This window comes from Oncorhynchus clarkii, chromosome 23, assembly GCF_045791955.1.
Source record: "Oncorhynchus clarkii lewisi isolate Uvic-CL-2024 chromosome 23, UVic_Ocla_1.0, whole genome shotgun sequence".
Lineage (NCBI taxonomy): Eukaryota > Metazoa > Chordata > Actinopteri > Salmoniformes > Salmonidae > Oncorhynchus > Oncorhynchus clarkii.
The window spans coordinates 8,001,339-8,020,181 of NC_092169.1; the positions used below are offsets into that span (position 1 = coordinate 8,001,339).

At 41.5% G+C, this 18,843-nt stretch overlaps 2 protein-coding genes across 16 annotated transcripts in view; both read right to left on the bottom strand.

Moving 5' to 3' along the window:
* LOC139381928 (bone morphogenetic protein receptor type-1A-like) overlaps positions 1–13,774 on the bottom strand; it is a 58,712-nt gene extending 44,938 nt beyond the window's left edge. For both annotated transcript variants that reach the window (XM_071125793.1, XM_071125792.1), the window contains exons 1-2: positions 13,526–13,774; positions 890–1,027 (exon numbers count right to left, since the gene is read on the bottom strand). The gene's annotated coding sequence lies outside the window, so the exon portion shown is untranslated. The remainder of the gene's footprint in view (positions 1–889; positions 1,028–13,525) is intronic.
* A 418-nt stretch (positions 13,775–14,192) lies between these two features.
* LOC139381482 (LIM domain-binding protein 3-like) overlaps positions 14,193–18,843 on the bottom strand; it is an 80,832-nt gene continuing 76,181 nt past the window's right edge. For 9 of the 14 annotated variants that reach the window (XM_071125052.1, XM_071125053.1, XM_071125050.1 and 6 more), the window contains one exon: positions 17,268–18,738. In XM_071125052.1, coding sequence (XP_070981153.1) covers positions 18,649–18,738 — 90 coding nt within the window. In that variant the 3' untranslated portion in view covers positions 17,268–18,648. Of the gene's footprint in view, positions 18,739–18,843 lie in introns of all 14 variants that reach the window. The other 5 variants (XM_071125054.1, XM_071125062.1, XM_071125064.1 and 2 more) reach the window with 2 other exon arrangements.

Below are 18,843 nucleotides of genomic sequence, written 5' to 3' on the forward strand. Positions count from 1 at the left end.
TTTAGAGTCCATGAGTGACGATTCAGGGGCAAATGTCAGACAAAACTAGAGGCACAAATGTCAGACACAAAACTAGAGGCACAAATTGGGAAACTCGCCCACTCGCCTTAGTGTTGTTTAAAAACGAGGAGGTGAAAAACATTGGGTTCAACGTTCTCTGTGAACATATGGTAGTAATTTGCTCGAGTAGACTCCCTGACTCTGAAAGTCTGCCGGTGGAGTGCGTAAGCTCTCACAGTCTTTTCTCTCTCTCAAACAAAAACAAAATAAAGAACACATGTGCAACCGATCAGTTTATTATCTAATCTTTTATACATTTTTAAATTGAAATAAGACTAGGTGTCTTAATGTCAACAATGCTTAGACCAAAACAAATAAATACATAAGAAATACTCCTGAAATTCCATTCTAGATCTCTCTTATGGCGGGTGTCACTCTACCCAAAGCAAACTTACAGATGTCTAGCCTAAACCTCCAGGAGCATGTGCAATCAGGTCCTTTCCTTCTCTTATTCCTCCAGTTATTAATCACATCAGTAGACAGCTCCAATAACCCAATATGTGCCTGCAATTATGATGCAGGAAACCACCTGATTGGCCAGCTCTGCTGGGAGAGGTCAGGGGTTAATCTCCTTAGAGGGGTATAATCAGGTTTTGGAGTAATCACCGGTGCCCTCCAGAGAGAAATTAACATTTGTTTGTTAGGTAAGATAAAAAAAAGTCTGAGATGTAATCCAAATAGAGATGCATTCACCAACCAAGCATGTGACCACAACACATCTTGCACAAATTACACACTGTATGGGGCTGAACATGCATCATCACAAGCATAATCCAGAGCAGGAGTCATCTCTCTGATTCACTGTAACAGCCATAGAGAGCAGTCTTACCTCACTGGGGGATCCATGGTGCAGGAGCATGTTGAGGATGCTTGTAGAGACCAGTGTTGGTGCTGGGGGTCATACAGATCCATAGGGATAAAGAACATAGACGCTGGAGATAGAAATCCAGCATGGCACCATGGAGACCTGAGCAGGAGAGGGTAAGAAACTCAAATTAGTCATGCACCAAGAAAATGGGACTTACTGCACTTCAAAGTGTGCCAATGTGAACAGCAGATGGGAACCACAAAACATGTCAGGTCGGGATGGCTATTGATTGCATATCACAAGCCTTGGGACGTCTGGTTGAAAATAAAAACTATGATTTAGCTAAATATTTATTTTTTGTTTCTGCCCTGAGATTGTGCGCAAAACCCCTTTGGGTTAAGGAGGCTGGGGGGGGGGGGGGGGGGGTTGCTGGGCAACCCGAACGGTGGAGAGGTATCATTGCACAGCGCTGCAGACATCCTGTCACCGGGCCAGGAGCCCAGGGACCCAGCCGCAGTACACTACGACCTCCACTGAGGGAAAGGAATTACACATCACTGCAGCCTATAACTTAGTTCTCACAACTTTAGAAGTCCTTAGCAGTGCCGGATCGGTGCGCGTGTGGAATTACCACCACTTCAACATCACCGCCAGAAGGACGCTGCCAGAGAGAGACCGAGGCAAATTCCAACAGGAATATAAGAGATAGGCCTACAACCAAGGTAGAGGACTATAGTGTCTGAAAAATAAAATGTGGGCGACTCATACATTGACTCACTTGTGTGATTAGTCAAGTCAATAACCTAGAGACCCACAGTAACGCTGGCACGTTTTGGACTTATAACCCCTTTTAAACAGTGTGTTTGAGCTACAGGGTTGTTGCAGTGGATTTGTCCATTTGTTCCATTAGTCTATGATTAACGGGAGTTAGAGTGGCATTTGTGAGACAGGGGCGGATCGCGAAGACCGGAGTTAAACTATTATGACCCATCTATGAAAAGCGGAGACACTCACGACCACGTAACCGGTTTCACTAAGACGCTAACAAGCCACACAAGAGTCGTTAGAAAGTACGAGGTTCTTCTCCATAGAAGATCATAGGAAATCCCAGGACAGTGTCTATAATACTGAAATAAGCTCACATAGTTGCTGTCAAACTCCAGTTGTCACTCACAATTTCTGTACTTACAGCATTCTTATGAATACATTTATCAGGTTTTTGCTTGGCAGACATTTTTTTGGGGGAAAGGGATTACATAAAATGTATTTAAGATTAGCCTTTCAAAAACAGATTTAGGCCTAGCCTACATGAACCTGAAAACATACTGAGGGGCAAAATGTTGGTCAATAGCTGGTATGATACCAGGGAATCCTCATCTAGCTGACAGAAATATTAGCAAAGACATCCCATCAGCACATTGGGACACACAAACATCTGATTTTAGACCGGGGAGGTGTTATTCCAAGGGGTGGGGGGAGGACAAGGGCGTCCCCATAAAGCCTCCAATGAGTGGGCCACTGCAGGCCAGAGAAGCCCCCTACTGTGGCTGGGAGATAAGTGGAGCAGCATGGTCTGGATATGGCCCAGCAGCCAAGAACAGCTCTCAGCACCAACACAGGGGCTATTCTTCCACCAGGGAGAGCTCCTTGACTCAAAGGGGCCTTTATTTAGCCAGGGATATCAAAGTGAGTTTACATTCAAAACAGACAGCACGCGACAAACTCTTGCAGGGAAAATAAATGCACTATATCAAATAGAAATCTTAAATTCCTGCAAGCAAGAAACTGTTAGCTTAAAGGCATTTGAGGGCACCAGAGCAAAGTCTAAAACACCCTCGTAAAAGGAAATAGTGCATGGAATGCCTACTGCAGTTATCTACTTTTAGGCCAAATTACAAGAAACCTGCCATTTGAAAGTGCTAGAGTGCAAACGGAATACAAATTGAAGAGAAAAAAATCCATGGACACAGTGATCAAGTTCAGGAGAGTGAAAGGCAGCAGGGGGAGATCAGCTGTGCTCATCTGTTTACAATACTGCCTCTGCCTCTAGACTCAAATGTCTCCTCAACATGCCAGGGTCACTTAAGGGTGCAGCCGATAATTGGCAACTAACCGCGCTGGCTATTTATAAAGTCCTGAGAGAATGCAGGAATATATTCTGAGGTTGGGAGGTCTGTCACAGTGCAGGGGCATGGCTCCGGGGAAAGTTATTTTGAGTAAAAGCAACAATGCAGAGAGAAATGCAGGAAGCATTAAAATAGAGAACGAAAGTACTAGCTAGACATCTTGTAGTTCTACTCAAGTTTAAGTGCTATCATTAAGTTGGAGAGTTGGTCTCACATCTGTTGTGAAGTGGGAAATGCTTCAAGCGCCTTGTCACGTCATATGCAAATTCCTCACAAGCACTAGGTGTCAGGTGTTAAACTTCACTGTCTGACAGGATAGTTGTGTAACCGTCTTTGTCCTTCCTTACATAACGGAACAGAACTGTCAGCCAGGAGAGGAAACACTGCTGCCCAAAAGTGCGAGGAATCCCGCGGCACAGAAAAAAATAAAGTCAACAAACAAAAATAAACTTTATTGGGCTGATGTGAGTTTGTGTGCGTGTGTGAGACAGAGGCTCGAAAAAGGAAGTCGAAGTGAAGCATTTGGAGATTCCATCGCTGCAGTTAATTCCGTCGGCTTTAGCAAAACCAACAAAGTGGCACGAGAGCAGAGGCAAATGTGTCGAAGCTCAGAGGAGCGACTAATGCCATCAAAGTGAACGATCAGCCATAGCTAATTGAAATTAAGGACCATACAGGGGGAAGGAGAGTGGCTCCGGTCCGTTCACAGGGTCATCTCTGTGTAGGGGGTGTGTACGGGCCTACGCCAGCTTTCCCCCCCCTCCTCTCTCAGCAACTCACCTTAAATCAAGTCCGCTTCCTTACAGGAATAATCAGCCTCCTGTTAACTAGCTACTTTAACCAAAGTCCTAAACTACATCTAGCTCTTTCCAACAAGCATACAGTCACTTATTTTTAGACCGCAAATTGACTGCAAGCCTAAAGTGATATAATATTTGACTAATGTCAAACCTGGATTACATTTGGGAACATTGTCCTGCGTACGGTGCCGTCTTTCGACTGGGACGTTAAAACTGGTGTCCCGACTGCATGTGGTCATTCAAAATCCTATGGTGCTTATTGTAAGAGTAGGGGTGTTCAACCCGGTGTCATGGCTAAATTCCCAACCTGGCCACATTCCATCATGGCCACCAAAGTATCCCCCTCATTCCTAATTGGAATATATCACTCCTCACCTCTCCAACTGATAGTTTATGTGTGGTGAGAGTTCTGGCACAAAAATGGTTGCCGTACATCACTGAGGTGGGTGCTACACATTGACAGTGGATGAAGTGAGTTCCCCCTCTGTTTTGCTAAGAAAACTTGGCCACTAGTTGGGGAACCCTAAAGAGCTGAGTGAAAGATGTATTATTTTAGAAGCACTACTCACAGGCATAGCAGGTCTAATTTACTTGAAATAAAGTCTTGGTGTTTGTCCTTGTGTTTCTTGGCTATTTACATTGTTTTGTTCACAATGTTATATTTCAATATTTAAGTTTTAACTGCTAGGGAAGAGAAGACAGACTACTTACTAGTCAGACTCAATCTCAAAAGGCAAAAAAGTGACTGGAGTCATGTTACAGGGTAACCTTAGAGGCAGGTGAACATGTGTCAACGTTGATATTTTGGTTAAAAGACTCAGGGGGCAAAAAATGAAAACAAAACAATATGCCACATTAATTCTTACTAGTAGTACATTTTTTGTTTTAGAAACATTAGAAAGCATGCTCATCGTTTGTTTGGTTGGTGTAATTTTAGTGAAAAAATATATTTGGGCTGGTAAAAAAATCAGAGTGGCTGGTAGTTTAAAAGAAAATACAAATGTATCGACCTGCCACACGGCTGATGGACCAAAGAGTTCATGTTAGGCCCTGCTCCTTTCTCTGTTTTTATCCAATTTCATGTCATATTTTAAGACAGACATTCTGGTTGGAGTGGAGATGGGTCTTGTGGGTTGATGAGTCTTCCCACTGCATGTACCAACCATTATTGCTCAGGGGAAGAAAACAGAATTTATGCAAAAAGAATACCCCTGCACTTATCTTATTGACATTCAATTATACTCACAGTTGTGAGCATACCAGCTGACATTTGGACTAGGCTACCAGCTGGTCTTAAATCAGTGATCAAGTTGTATTAACATTAGGCCAAACCGTCCTTCATGAAGAGTATGGAAAATATATCACAGGTCAAACTGAGAAACAATGACAGACGACTGCAATTTGAAAATGAAGCTGTGAAAATGCAGGGCTATAGTGAACTTACTCAGCAATGTTTTCATGTGTTTATCCATTTTAAACACTTGCCCACCTAAATCCCATAAACAAGGGCCTACTAGATTTGCACTGCAGTGGTTCCTGACATAGCAATTAAAAGACTTGTGTGCATTTAACCTCTCAAAGAGGTAGTACAGCAAAGAAACAATAATCAGTACTACTTGTCAACAATTTTGGGGCGGCAGGTAGCCTAGAGCTTTGGGCCAGTAACCGAAAGGTTGCTGGATCGAATCCCCGAGCAGAATCTGTCGTTCTGCCCCTGAATAAGGCATTGTTCCCCGGTAGGCCGTCATTGTAAATAAGAACTTGTTCTTAACTGACTTGCCTAGTTAAATAAAGATTAAATAAAAATATGAACTAGGGATGTTAATTTAACCTATTAAATTATAGGTTAATTTGCTTAATTTGTGGAATTAAATTGCTGTGTGTGTATTTTCATTAGTCGTTATGCATGTTATATAAATCACATGCACACAGAGTTTGAGGAGAGGAATAGATCTGCGAGAGCAGATAATCAAAAGGCTGGTACAGGAGTGAAACGTGCTTTTGTAAGCTCAGTCATTGCACAACAAATATAAATTCTAAATTCTAAATTCTAAATCGCATGTTAAAAACAGTTTTGATGGCCAGGATTAAAAAGAGCTAAAACAAATGTCTCACTCAGAATTAAAGAGCACCTGCCATTCGCCATTCCAGTGCTTAGTCAACGGTGGGAAGGCCATCAGTTTGCAACCACCACTTTGTGAGCTTGAGGCAGGATAAAATCAGGGCTTGACTAACTTCTTTAGCCACTTATCTTTCAGACAAGTAGCAGATTTTTTTTTAATGAACTTGTCCAAAGGCTCAAATCACTTACCCCCCAAAAAATGTTTAATTAAACGTAATGCTATTTTTCCCACTGTTGTATGATGCAAGGAACCACTTTACAAAATAAAATTCATATTTTTTTAACCATAGAGAATCAAACCGAAATCTAGGCTAAACTGCCTATTACCTTCTTTGCATATTCAAGCCAGTCTCAAAATACAACACTGTTCCTGGAGGATGGTTGGCCACCCTTGGCACCCTATAAAATATTGCAACAATACAATTAGAACCAGGGTTTTCAGAAATTAATTCCCTCCAGGGCTCGAAATTAAGGGCGTCCCATCATCCCTGGGAGGCTAAAAATATGTATAATATGAAGATATCCCTCTAGTGGTGTGGGGGCTGTGCTTTGGCAAGTGGGTGGGGTTATATCCTGCCTGTTTGGCCCTGTCCGGGGGTATCATCGGATGGGGCCACAGTGTCTCATGACCCCTCCTGTCTCAGCCTCCAGTATTTATGCTGCAGTAGTTTGTGTGTCGGGGGGCTCGGGTCAGTCTGTTATATCTGGAGTATATCTCCTGTCTTATCCGGTGTCCTGTGTGAATTTAAGTATGCTCTCTCCAATTCTCTCTCTTTCTTTCTTTCTTTCTATCTCTCTGAGGACCTGAGCCCTAGGACCATGCCTCAGGACTACCTGGCATGATGACTCCTTGTTGTCCCCAGTCCACCTGGCCGTGCTGCTGCTCCAGTTTCAACTGTTCTGCCTGCGGCTATGAAACCCTGACCTGTTCACTGTGATTACTATTATTTGACCATGCAGGTCATTTAAAAAAGTTTGATAATCTTGGCCATGTTCTGTTATAATCTCCACCCGGCACAGCCAGAAGAGGACTGGCCACCCCTCATAGCCTGGTTCCTCTCTAGGTGTTGGCCTTTCTAGGGAGTTTGTCCTAGCCACCGTGCTTCTACACCTGCATTGCTTGCTGTTTGGGGTTTTAGGCTGGGTTTCTGTACAGCACTTTGATATATCAGCTGATGTAAGAAGGGCTATATAAATACATTTGATTATTATATGGTTCAAAACAGACTGAGGCAAATCTAGGACGACAGATCCAAAATTCATACAACCACTGCACATTAAAACATTTTAAAAAGCAATGACACTGATGCAACAGATCAGACCGTTCAGCTTAAAACGTTGATAAAGTTGTATTTCTTCATATCATAAGGTCAACAATGCGCACATGGCTTTGGGCTACACAGGAATGTTCCTAAATGCGTTCTCAAAAGTGCACCGCACTTTGGTTTCATGTGACAGAGCAGAGATTAAAAATATCCCTTAGAAAGGAGGGGAGATCTAAAGATGCATCAACTAACATGGGATACTAATATGACTAGGATTACACCTTTGAATGCTTAACAATAAAATAAAGATAATTTACATATTAAGTATTTATAAAATATTCCCTCAACATTTCTATGGTCATATTTTGGTTGGGCTACTTTGAAGGTAAGATTTGCTTCATTAACTTTCATTAAAGGTCTTAAACACTTAAGTTTATGGTTAAATAGTTTAAAAACAAAGTTGGAATGGCGCTGGAGGGAATAGCAGCCGCCTTAACAGTAATTTTTTTGTACATAATCTTTCAGACAGTTTCCCATGACCGAAAAAGAGCTTCTAGACATCAAAACTGCGATCACTAACCTCGATTTGGATGAGGATTTCTACTTCAATGAACCAAAGGTGAAGGACATAATACTTATCCTGGACCAGGCCCAAATCCGCGACACCGGGAGGAAGTGGCAGCGTTAGAGGCCGGCATGCTGGACACCTGACGAAACCATGTCGGTGAGTGTTTAAACGCCTCTACTCTCCATTTTAACAGTGAAAGTGCAATCACTGGAAAATAAACTGGACGGGCTCCATTCGAGACTATCATATAAAAGTGATCTGAAGAACTGTAAATCCTATGTTTCACAGAGTCGTAGCTACACAAGGACAAGGGAAATATAAATCTAGCTGGTTTCTCTTTTCATCAGCAGGACGGTAGCGTTGGGAAAGCTCGGGGTGTGTCTCTTAGCAACAGCTGGTGCATAATCTCTAATATTAAAGAAGTCTCAAGGTTGAGATAGAATACCTTATGATAAACTCTTGGTAAATAGTATGGTCTACAGTTTCTATATTTTTCCTAGCTGTCTCTTTACCATCACAAACCGATGCTGGCACTAAGACCGCACTCAACGAGCTGTAAAGGACCATAAGCAAACAAGAAAATTCTCACCAGAGGCGGCGCTCCTAGGGGCCAGTGATTTTAATGCAGGAAAAATGAAATCCGTCTTACCTCATTTCTACCAGCACGTCACCTGTGCAGCTAGAGGCAAAAACATAAACAGTAGATCACCGTTACTCCACACAGACACGCATACAAAGCTCTCACTTACGCTCCATTTGGCAAATCTGACCATAACTATATCCTCCTGATTTCCGCTTACAAGCAAAAACTCTGAACAGGAAGTACCAGTGACGCACACGCTCAATATGGAAGTGGTGTGATGAAGCAGATGCTAAGCTACAGGACTGTTTCGCTAGCACAGACTGGAATATGTTCATGGACTCATCCCATGGCATTGAAGAGATTACATCAGTCACCAGCTTTACTAATATGTGCATTGATGACGTTGTCCCCACAGTGACCATATGTACATATTCCAACCAAGAGCCATGGATTACATGAAACATCCGCACTGAACTAAAGGCTAGAGCTGCCACTTCTTTTTTTCACTAATCAGAAGTTGATATGAAATCCCCCTACGCCCTTTGACAAATCACCAAACAGGCAAAGCTTCAATACAGAACTAAGATCGAATCTTACTACACCGGCTCAGACCTTGTCGGATGTGGCTGGGCTTACAAACTAACAAGGATTACAAAAGGGAACCCCAGCAGAGAGCTGTCCAGTGATGCAAGCCTACCAGATGAGCCAAATGCCTTCTACGCTCGCTTCGAGGCATGCAACACTGAACTATGCATGAGAGAACCAGCTGTTCCAGGACGACTGTGTGATCACGCTCACCGTAGCCGATGTGAATGTCAACCTGTTAAAAAGGTCTTACTCACAAGGCCGCAGGATGCGTACTCAGAGCATGCGCTGACCAGCTGGCAAGTGTCTTCACTGACATTGGGCATAGTCCATGTGCCCAAGAACGCCAAGGTAACCTGTCTAAATGACTATCGCCACATAGCACCTTAGCCATGAAATGCTTTGAAAGGCTGGTCATGGCTCACAACACCATCATCCCAGACCCATTCCAATTCACATACCACCCCCAACAGCTCCACAGATGACGCAATCTCTACTGCACTCAACACTGCCCTTTCCCACCTGGACAAAAAGAACACTTACGTGAGAATGCTGTATTTAACCAACGAGTAATGTGCAAATAACATTCAAATCTTGACACAGGGCTCTACAGTTTGCTGTGCGACTTGGAATTTTGATTTAGGAATACTAGTGATCCTATCAAAATGTAGGATTCTAATTTTATATTATCTAAAATATTTTTAATTGTGCTCCTACGTTGTTCAACTTGGGCGCACATGTAGTCCTGGTAAAGAAAGGTCAGCATAGAGCCCTGCAACATTGCATCATATCACAGACCTTAGGCATATTACTGAGGTATATCAACTGTTTCTACAAAGACAAAAGACACTAAAAATCGTCTTACCCATCCTCGGTTTACTGAATCCTCCAGTATTTGAATTCTCCAGGAACGCCATCCTTTTAGCTGCCTTCCACACATTATTTCAGATGCTGATCGGCCTCCATCACACAACGCCTGTTTTTATAAATCCCAAGGCCCAAAATAATCATATTTTCTTGGTTCACAAACAGGAAGGGATTTCCCCCAAATAAAACTAAGTAAACAAACTGACCTTTTCCACTTTCTCCATTAAAAGACAAAAACCTTTAAATTACCATCAGAACAATCTGTCCCTTGCCCTATTCACATTAGCTCTTCTAAAATTGTCACTCAGGTGGCTCTGTGTATTTAAAAGAAAGATCAATACCATTAAAAAGGACAACTGCAGCCTGAATGTAAAAAATCATCAAGACCAGTCATCCAGCAACCGTATAGAATAGGGGTGTCGTGTCAAACATACAGCAAGCAGGTGGTTTCAGTCTGAAATAGGCAGGTCAACGAAAGGCTGTTTGAATCAAAATGAATGAAAAACATTTGCACGTCTAGGTGTTCCAAGAAAATCCCTCTTCAACAAGCGCATTGAAGATGTAAACATTTGAAGACTCAATGAAATGGTCACCCGCACACTGTATACTAGAAAAAGAAATAGGCTATTCCTTTACAGGCAACATGTTAATTGTTATACTATCTTTAAGTTGCAAGTAAAAGTGTACAAAATGAAAATGGATAAAATGTCAAGAGTATGAAATGCCCCGCATTAAGCAGTATTTCCAAAAGCCAGCGGGAATTGGTGCAGGTTTATACAGCCTGTGGTAGCAGAGCACCCCTAAACCTCCACAGCTGTCTGAAACAGTTCTCTGTGTACAGTCTAACGGTGACAGGTTAGAGTTATAGTCTTTATCTGCTCTTCTAAGTTGGAGTCGGAGGTGGATCTGAGCGGTAGATCTCAGCTTGCATTTTGACTCAGTTATCTTGACTCAGAAAAGGTTGGTGACCACTGCTCTATCCTGATTGCCTAGTCACTTTTGACCCCCACCTGCATGTACATATTACCTCAATTACCTCGTGCTGCTGTTAAATTTTTAAAAAATGTTCCTACTTTTTAACTCTGCATTGTTGGGAAAGGGCTAGTAAGTTTTCTTCCACAGCTCAGCCACCCTGTCTCCGGGCTTGGGGGGGGGGGGGGGGTGTAGGAGTGGGGGTTGACTCAGGGAGGCACAGCAGACAGAGGAACCCATTGGGAGGTGAAACTTGATCCGTGTGCTACCCCCTCACTCTATCTCCACCACCTCGCCTGAGAGCCTTGGAGACTCCCTGAGCAATCTGATCCCTCACTGCCTATGAGATTGGAAATGCTTTCAGAGGAGAAAGACGGATGCAGGACAACAGAAGCAAGGCAGGGGAAAGACGCTCTTAAAGTTAAAGGGATGTTAGAAAAACAAGCATTGTAAATTTAAAAGTGCTTGAGAATGTTTTGCTTCTCTCTTTCACCGCACTCAGAACACTTGAGGCAAGTTCTGGTTTACGTTACAGACTTCAGTACTGAAACAACTTCAATTCTAGGAAATAAGTATCAATATTACCCACACCACCTACAACACACTAAGCATGGACTTTACGGAAACCATGTAGGTTAGCCTATTTAATGAAAGTACATTAAAAAACATCTCTTGATTTCCAACATGTAGACTATGCCTACTTAAAAGTTCAACTGCAGTGGCAGCTGTCAAGCAGAGGCATGGGAGATAAAACAAATGGCCCATCATGAGTGATAATCATTCCATTATAAAAGGAGAAGATAATTCCAGCTAGCTACATCCTCTTGACAATGAGCAGTCCTCTGATCTGTGCATCGCGTGTGCATAAATCATATCTGAATTATGCACAATTTACTGAACCCCACCCCCATTTCTGTCTAACCCTCCATTATGTTCTCTCCAGACTTCAGGCAGTTACAGAGCTCTGGCTAATTAATCACACTCAGCTCCAGAGCAGGGCTAGACTCCGGCTATAATCACTGTGTTAGCCCACTGATCAAGATACTGTGTACACAATCATTGCTAGAGAGACTAGGCATAGGTCTATATGAACTATGAAGACATTCAGCTACGTTTAAATAGGGACAATTTGTCATGTGCTTGATTATAGTTTTAATAGCTGAAGAAATCCTCACGCTTAGTTTGTTAGCCATTCTTCCTGGCCTAGTCTCACCCCCCCAATATTGGCCTGTTTTATGGAGTATCCCGGTACCCACAGAAGGTAAAGATGTCTGGCATATGTATAATGTTAGACTTCAGACGCAATCATTTCCCCCTCCACCTTTAGAAATCCACTTCTACCCCATGCCGCTTAAAGTGAACAGTTTCACAGTCAGGGCTTCCATCTGGTTTTTGACCTCCCTATTTTCCAGAGCCCATTCACTCCAGAGTTGCCTTCAGCATTGGAAGGTGGGAGCACAACACATCGCCCTCTCACTCCAGGCCCAAATTAAAACCAGCTTTTTTCACAGACGAGAAAAGCACGGCCAAAAATGGCCCATTCGTATGCAACCGACACCATGAGACGAGACACTGGGTATTTTCCCTGTAAAAAAAACAGACCTCTTGCTACTGACGTAGTGTGTGTATGGGTGTTTGTGTGTGTATTGCCAGATTTTAAAGTGTCTCACTGCCTCCAATACTTTCACACCATCAGTGTGGACTATACAACATGACGATGATTGACCAATTTACGATGTGCAATGATAGTCAACAGGGAATAAAAATCCATTAACCTTCATGGTAGCCCCCCAGAAACCCCGTTATTCAAACTATGTGTGTGGTTATTGGCAGAAACGTGAGAGCTGACGTGAAGTCTAATTAAAGATCAGGATGAATGCTTATTTGGGCGATTTGTTTAATCAACTTAATCCTTGTTATTAGTACGTTGTCCTAAACACTTGTTACAAAACACACATTATGAGGCCTACCATGAGCCAATGTACAGTTGTAATCCGTGAACAACTAACGTTAGCTAGTTAACTATGTATAATAAATTAATTTAACACTAGGCTAGCCTACTAAGCTTTCAAGTAGTACAATTCAAAGATATTATTTAGAACTTACTTTTCAGAGGTAAAGTGAAAAACGTTATCTTGTCATCTAATTTGATACAAATGATTCCAAACCTCATCGCATTCAATCACTCAGTAAAATATGTTACAATGTCTCTGGAAGCGATACTTAACGTTAGTTATATGATACCGCTCTGTGTTAGCTAACTAGCAACCCACTAGCTAACAACTTTCATTGCGTAATGAGTGAATTGATTTGTAAAACAATTTAAACTTAGCAACTAGCAAATAATACCTTGGCTAACTATATACTAACCCATTCGGTCAATATCAAAGTTCAGTGTCAGGTTTGCTAGTAGAAGTACTTACAAACGAGTAAGCTAGCCAAACAAATATATCTCGATACTTAGCTAGCTCGCTAACTAGCAAGTGGCTACGCTAAAATTAGCTAGCGCTAACAATCTAGCGAGGTAGTTTTCGCTTTCAAAACAAACTCTCGGAAACAAGTGGCTGTATTTAAACCGAAGCTAAAATGTTTAGCTAACTAGTTAATACATATAAACGTAATACACTTCCAAAATGAAGCCAGTAGCTAATGTGTTTTTTAGGTTTATTTTCCAGACGCAAAAACAAAACTTTTCCAAGACAACAGCCAAAGCGAGGGCAGAATTAACAGGAGTATGACCTAGCCTGGTTAGATTTCATTCCACCTCACCTTTTTCTTCAGCAGATGTGGCAATCCTTTTGGTTCCGGGCGAGTACTCCTCTGTATCTTTCTATTTCGTCTTGAAGTTGCAAAAATGTGGTGTACATTTCCCAAACATGCAGTTTAACGTCGGCCCTGCTCTACTCGCTCTGTTTTTTGCCTCTGCCTATGTCATTTGATGAAACACACGTAGACAGACCAACATTTTCCAATCACTGCAGCGAATGCACAACCATTTGAGGGGGACCGAGTTGCGGTAGGAGTATTTCTATGGAGAATTCAAGTATGTTCCAATTACCTCAGTAACGCCCCCTGGTGTAAATGGACATACCTATTATTTTTCATTGCCCTAATCTACTACAGTATATTCGTATTTGTTTGACACATGCATACAATAGTCTACTCACAAATAGAAGAGCGTGGAGAGTAAAAAGTCGGGGAAGAAGCGAGGAGAGGAGATGAGGAGCTTGAGAGGTATATAGAGAGAAGCTGGAGAAGCTGGTGAAAATTGAGAAAGAGGTGGACAAAGTGTGGGACATAAGAGGGATTGAAAAACATGGATAAAGGAGAGATGATATGGAGAATAAAAAGGTGGAGTAGATAGATGAAGAGGAGGATAGGATATGAAGAATAAAGGTGAGAAGGAAGTGGAAGAATAAATTAAGGTGAAAGACAATGTTGTGAAATAAAATGTTTATTGACACATTTCAAAAATTCAAACCATCCTAGGGTCATTCCACCAATTCAGTGCCTTTTGAGAAGTGTAATTTAACATTGTCAAGCGCACATGTTCAAATTCATAAAAAACATGTTCTCATCTCAAGAGGCTTTTTAAATAACAAAAATGACTATAGAAAGGGCCTATTAAAGTGCCAAATAAATCAAATCAAAATAAAGTAACGGGGTTGATGATTTCTTCTTAAATCAACCATAAATCCCCTTGTGACAAGGGGAATGGATGCTTCTGTGCATCAGGGAGTGGCAAGTGAATATCTTCTTCATGAAAAAAAAAATAGACAGCTAAACCATTTCTAGCCTATCTATGGGTAACAGTGTTGACGTGTTATGTTCGACCCGCTCAGTTTCCCACCACAAAACACCAGAAAATGGCCAAAAATAGTCCAACCATATCACCTGCTTTTAAACTATGATTTGACAATTAATGTTCAAACTTTCCTTTAAAAAAAATTGTTTAAAAGAAATAGTTTCACCATATTAAAACAAAAGTTCAGTTCACATAACAGGGATCACCAAAATGAGGGACAGGAGTAAGTGAATCAATAATCACATGAAATAAATCATCTTCAAATGACTTTGTAAAAGCAACAAAAATAACTAGGACAACGATGGTGACACTTGGAGAAATGTTTTGAGTAAGTGGGTTGAAATCTTCCTAGAAGAAGTGACACGGTTGACGGAGGGGCTGAATTTTGGCACTTTGGCACACACAAAATGCTGAATTTTGGCACTTTAGGTAGCCTTTATTCACATAAAAAAAAATTATATTTATTGGATTCTCCAAATGCTCGGTATTAAAAGGGCACTTCATTTAATATAACAGGCTTTTAAAATGTAATATTGTTGCACAAGTTCTACTTAAATATCAAACGGATGCAAGAGGCACCCATTTTGTGGAACGACCCCCTAGAGATACCAGCAGCCTCTCAACATTGACTCTGGTAATACAGGCATACTTGTGGTTGTAAAACAAAAACATAAAGGTGATTCGTAGTCTTTGCAGAACAATATAAATTAAGGTCATGGTATTTAATAGGCTACAGCATGCATAAATTAAGGCCCTTCAAACATTGCCCAACCCAGGAAGTTCTCAAGAGAGACGATATCAAGCACATTTCCTTCCCAAGATAGATACACACACACACACACACCGATAGACTCCTGTTAAATTCTTCAATCGTCAAGGTATATCCTTTCTCCATGTAACTCTGTTCTGATAGCAGTCAGATGCATTTCACTAAATAAAGCAATGCATAAAACATGTTCCTATTTCTAAGTATAGTTCGTGTTATGGTAGGCCAGGCAGGGTGAGTCATTTGAAATATGGGGTTACAATCCAAACACAATCAACGTTCCACATAAAAAAAGACCTCGTCTATATAGACGATAGGGTTCTAAGTACAAATGCAGCAAGAGATGAACCACTAATTCAGGTGTTATTAATACATGTACAACAGAACAATGACAACAACTCCATTCCTCCAACACAGTCCATGCCAAAGAAAAAAAACATTGACGCCCTACAACTACTCAAAGATCAAAGCCACATTTCAGTTGCTGCTTCAAAAACACGAGTAAATCAACGATCCGATTTAAGAGTGCGGTTGTTATCTCATGCCAAGTATATATCATCTATTCTAAAACAAAAATACTACTATGGAGAAAAAAAAATCACTTTCCCCGATCAAAACACAGAACATGGAAGAAGAAGCAATCCCTTTTGCACATTGGATATAAACCTTGCAGCCTCACCCGTGTTTACTAAACAGCAGTACATACAGAAGTCATGTGTGAACCAACATCTAAAAGACCACTCAGCAGCCTGCAATTGAAAAGGATGGTCTTAATACAGTGTCATTGCAAAGTAACCCGTGTGTTTAGTGAGAACTAGCCAGGAGGGAGGGACGTGTCAAGAGTGAAGAGAATGATGAAGGCTACTTAAGTCTCTCTTTACAGAGGACAGAGATGCACCAGAGACCTCTTACCTAAATGGAATGAATGCCTGACGGCAGAGAGAAGTTCTAGTCATTTGGGAATGGACTGTGAAATTCTATAAAAAACTGTGTCCTCCTTAATTAACTATTTTTTCATTGTGTTATTATTGCCAATGTTGACTACAGAGGACACGTGTGAGCATTGGAACCAGCGATATTGACATTTTGGGCTGCTGACATGGTCCTTCAGATACCAGGTAACACAAAATACACTACATTTGATTGTCTAAGACTAGCCTCAATGGGATGCACAGCATTTCTATCATCATGTTGAAACAATAGTCTTTTTTTTTTTAAAGGGGAACCATCTAAATAACCCTAACAATTGTTTTCCCTATGCTGTCCACAATTTCTGATTATGGAGTTAGCGTAATGACATGGCTGGTTGATACATGGGGCCTGGAAAAAAAGCTTGACATTGAACTGTTGGAAACGAAGTCCACAGGGGTGACAAATGGCTTTGTAGTGTTTGCTGGAGTGGGGACAGAGGGAACATACAGTGAGTGTACTATGTAGTGACTAGTGTCTGAGGCATGCCAAGTAGCAGAATGGTGTCAACACTCTGTTGCACTCTAGTGGTTGGAAACTATACAACTAGTTTCAATAAGCTGAACTTTCAGTAAACAACTATTTAGCAACAATTCAAGTCCGTCTTCATTTCCCTCCAATGGTACCGTGTAAGGTTTATTCTGAACTGGCACGGACTGTGCTTTTCTTACCAGTTGATCTACACACATACAGTATGCATATCAAAAGTACTCAGTGTTATGCAAAATCACAGTATGCTTTGCTACTCTAGTGGCACAGATACATAACTAATACTGATGTTGCCTCAGTAGACATGCACTGACAATCCTGTACAAACTCATGCATGCACACACACTTACACAAATACAGAACATACACAAAGATGTATAAAATAAACTCTGAAAGTATAAAGTCTGTACACAAGCACACTGTCTCAACTGACCTTTAAGGTGTGTGTGCTAGTGAGAGAGAAATGATTGTGTTTGGCTGTATTTTTTTTTTATTTTTATTTTTTACCTTGACAGACATTTCCTATATATTCTTGTTTAAATTAAGCGCTTCATACAGGTGTATGGCATATCACCATGCATAAACATCTGTTGTGTAAAATGTATCTGTAAGACCCCAGGCCAGAGCTCGTCTCCCTTAAGCGCAATTCAGAGACACAATAGTCCGGCGGCCCACTGTGACATATCTTTCTGGCTCTTGTCCACCAATCCGTGCACCTCCCCAAAATTCCCATTACATACTGCAAAAGACACAGAGTGGTTCCTTGATTTCCAGTCAGGAGCAAATCCCAGTTTATGAGACACATTCCAAAAACCTGACTTCCCTACCCCATAAAGTGTTCAAATATATCCAAAGATTCGTCTCATCTTCTACCTGGATCCCCAAAGTTGGTATAGGATTACTGTATCATAATGTAACAGAGCACCATCTTTGTATATCATAAATAAATAAATCCAGGATGAAAGAGTGAGTGACAGGTTCTTCATGTGATACTATGAACCTCTGTATGATGCAACAGCATGCATAAAAAACTAAATCATTCAGCAAAAGCCCAAATATAACCGTTTCGTTTTATCAACAATCTAAACATCCATGGATGTTATACTTCCGTTTTATTCTATGTAAATAAATAACACTTTGCCAAAGATGCAATAAATATCACTTACTAAACTGTCCACTTTAATAATACCTTTGTGAAATCAAACAGCGTTCGTAGGCCTGCATGTGTCATGCTACAGTATACTGTGTCGGTTCACGTTCTGTGCTCTGTTGGTCGGCGTGAGGCATCATCATGTTAAATCTACTGTATGTGATACTAAAACGATCTTATGACATTCACTGCAAGCTATTTGGGTTTTGACATTCAACACAAAGCACACAGTGTTCCTGTGAAATAAGGCTTCTTATTTACTGATTGCCCTGCTACTCCACTCAGTCTGCCTGTGTCTGTAGGCCGTGTCTGTAGGCCGCTAAGGCTTTTGCTCCAGCCTTACTGGATTGAGGCCCTCCAGGATCTGAGTGGAGTAGCAAAGGATTTACATCAGAATTCTCTGACATACAATAGAATTAATTTGTAAGTGATATTAATAAATACAAACGTAACACATGTTTGGGGGGGGGGGGGGGGGGGGGGGGCTGCAGCATTTTAGGCAGTTTGTCTTGTATTTCAGTACTGATGAAAATACTTAAAATTTTGTCACGCCTGATTGATCGGTTTGCTGAACAGTCGATCTTGCTGCTATCATCTTCAGCTTTTTCATCATTTTGACTGGCATCAATGCCCTCTACTGGGCTCTTTGCCAAGGCTTGGGCATAGCTACGTAAGCACCTGCCCACCACCCCATAAAACTGCAGATGGAGCATCTACACGTTGATGGCGTGAGCGTGCTTCTTGCACAGTGGCTTGTCCTTCTTGGAGTAGAAGGGCTGGCCCTCCAGGTTCAAATTACACACCTGTGGGAGACGGACACAATTGTGAATCTCACAAAACAATTTTTTTTGGCACAGTCCAAGAGATCTGAGGAATAGCCGTTTTATACCGCAGGGACATGGGTTATT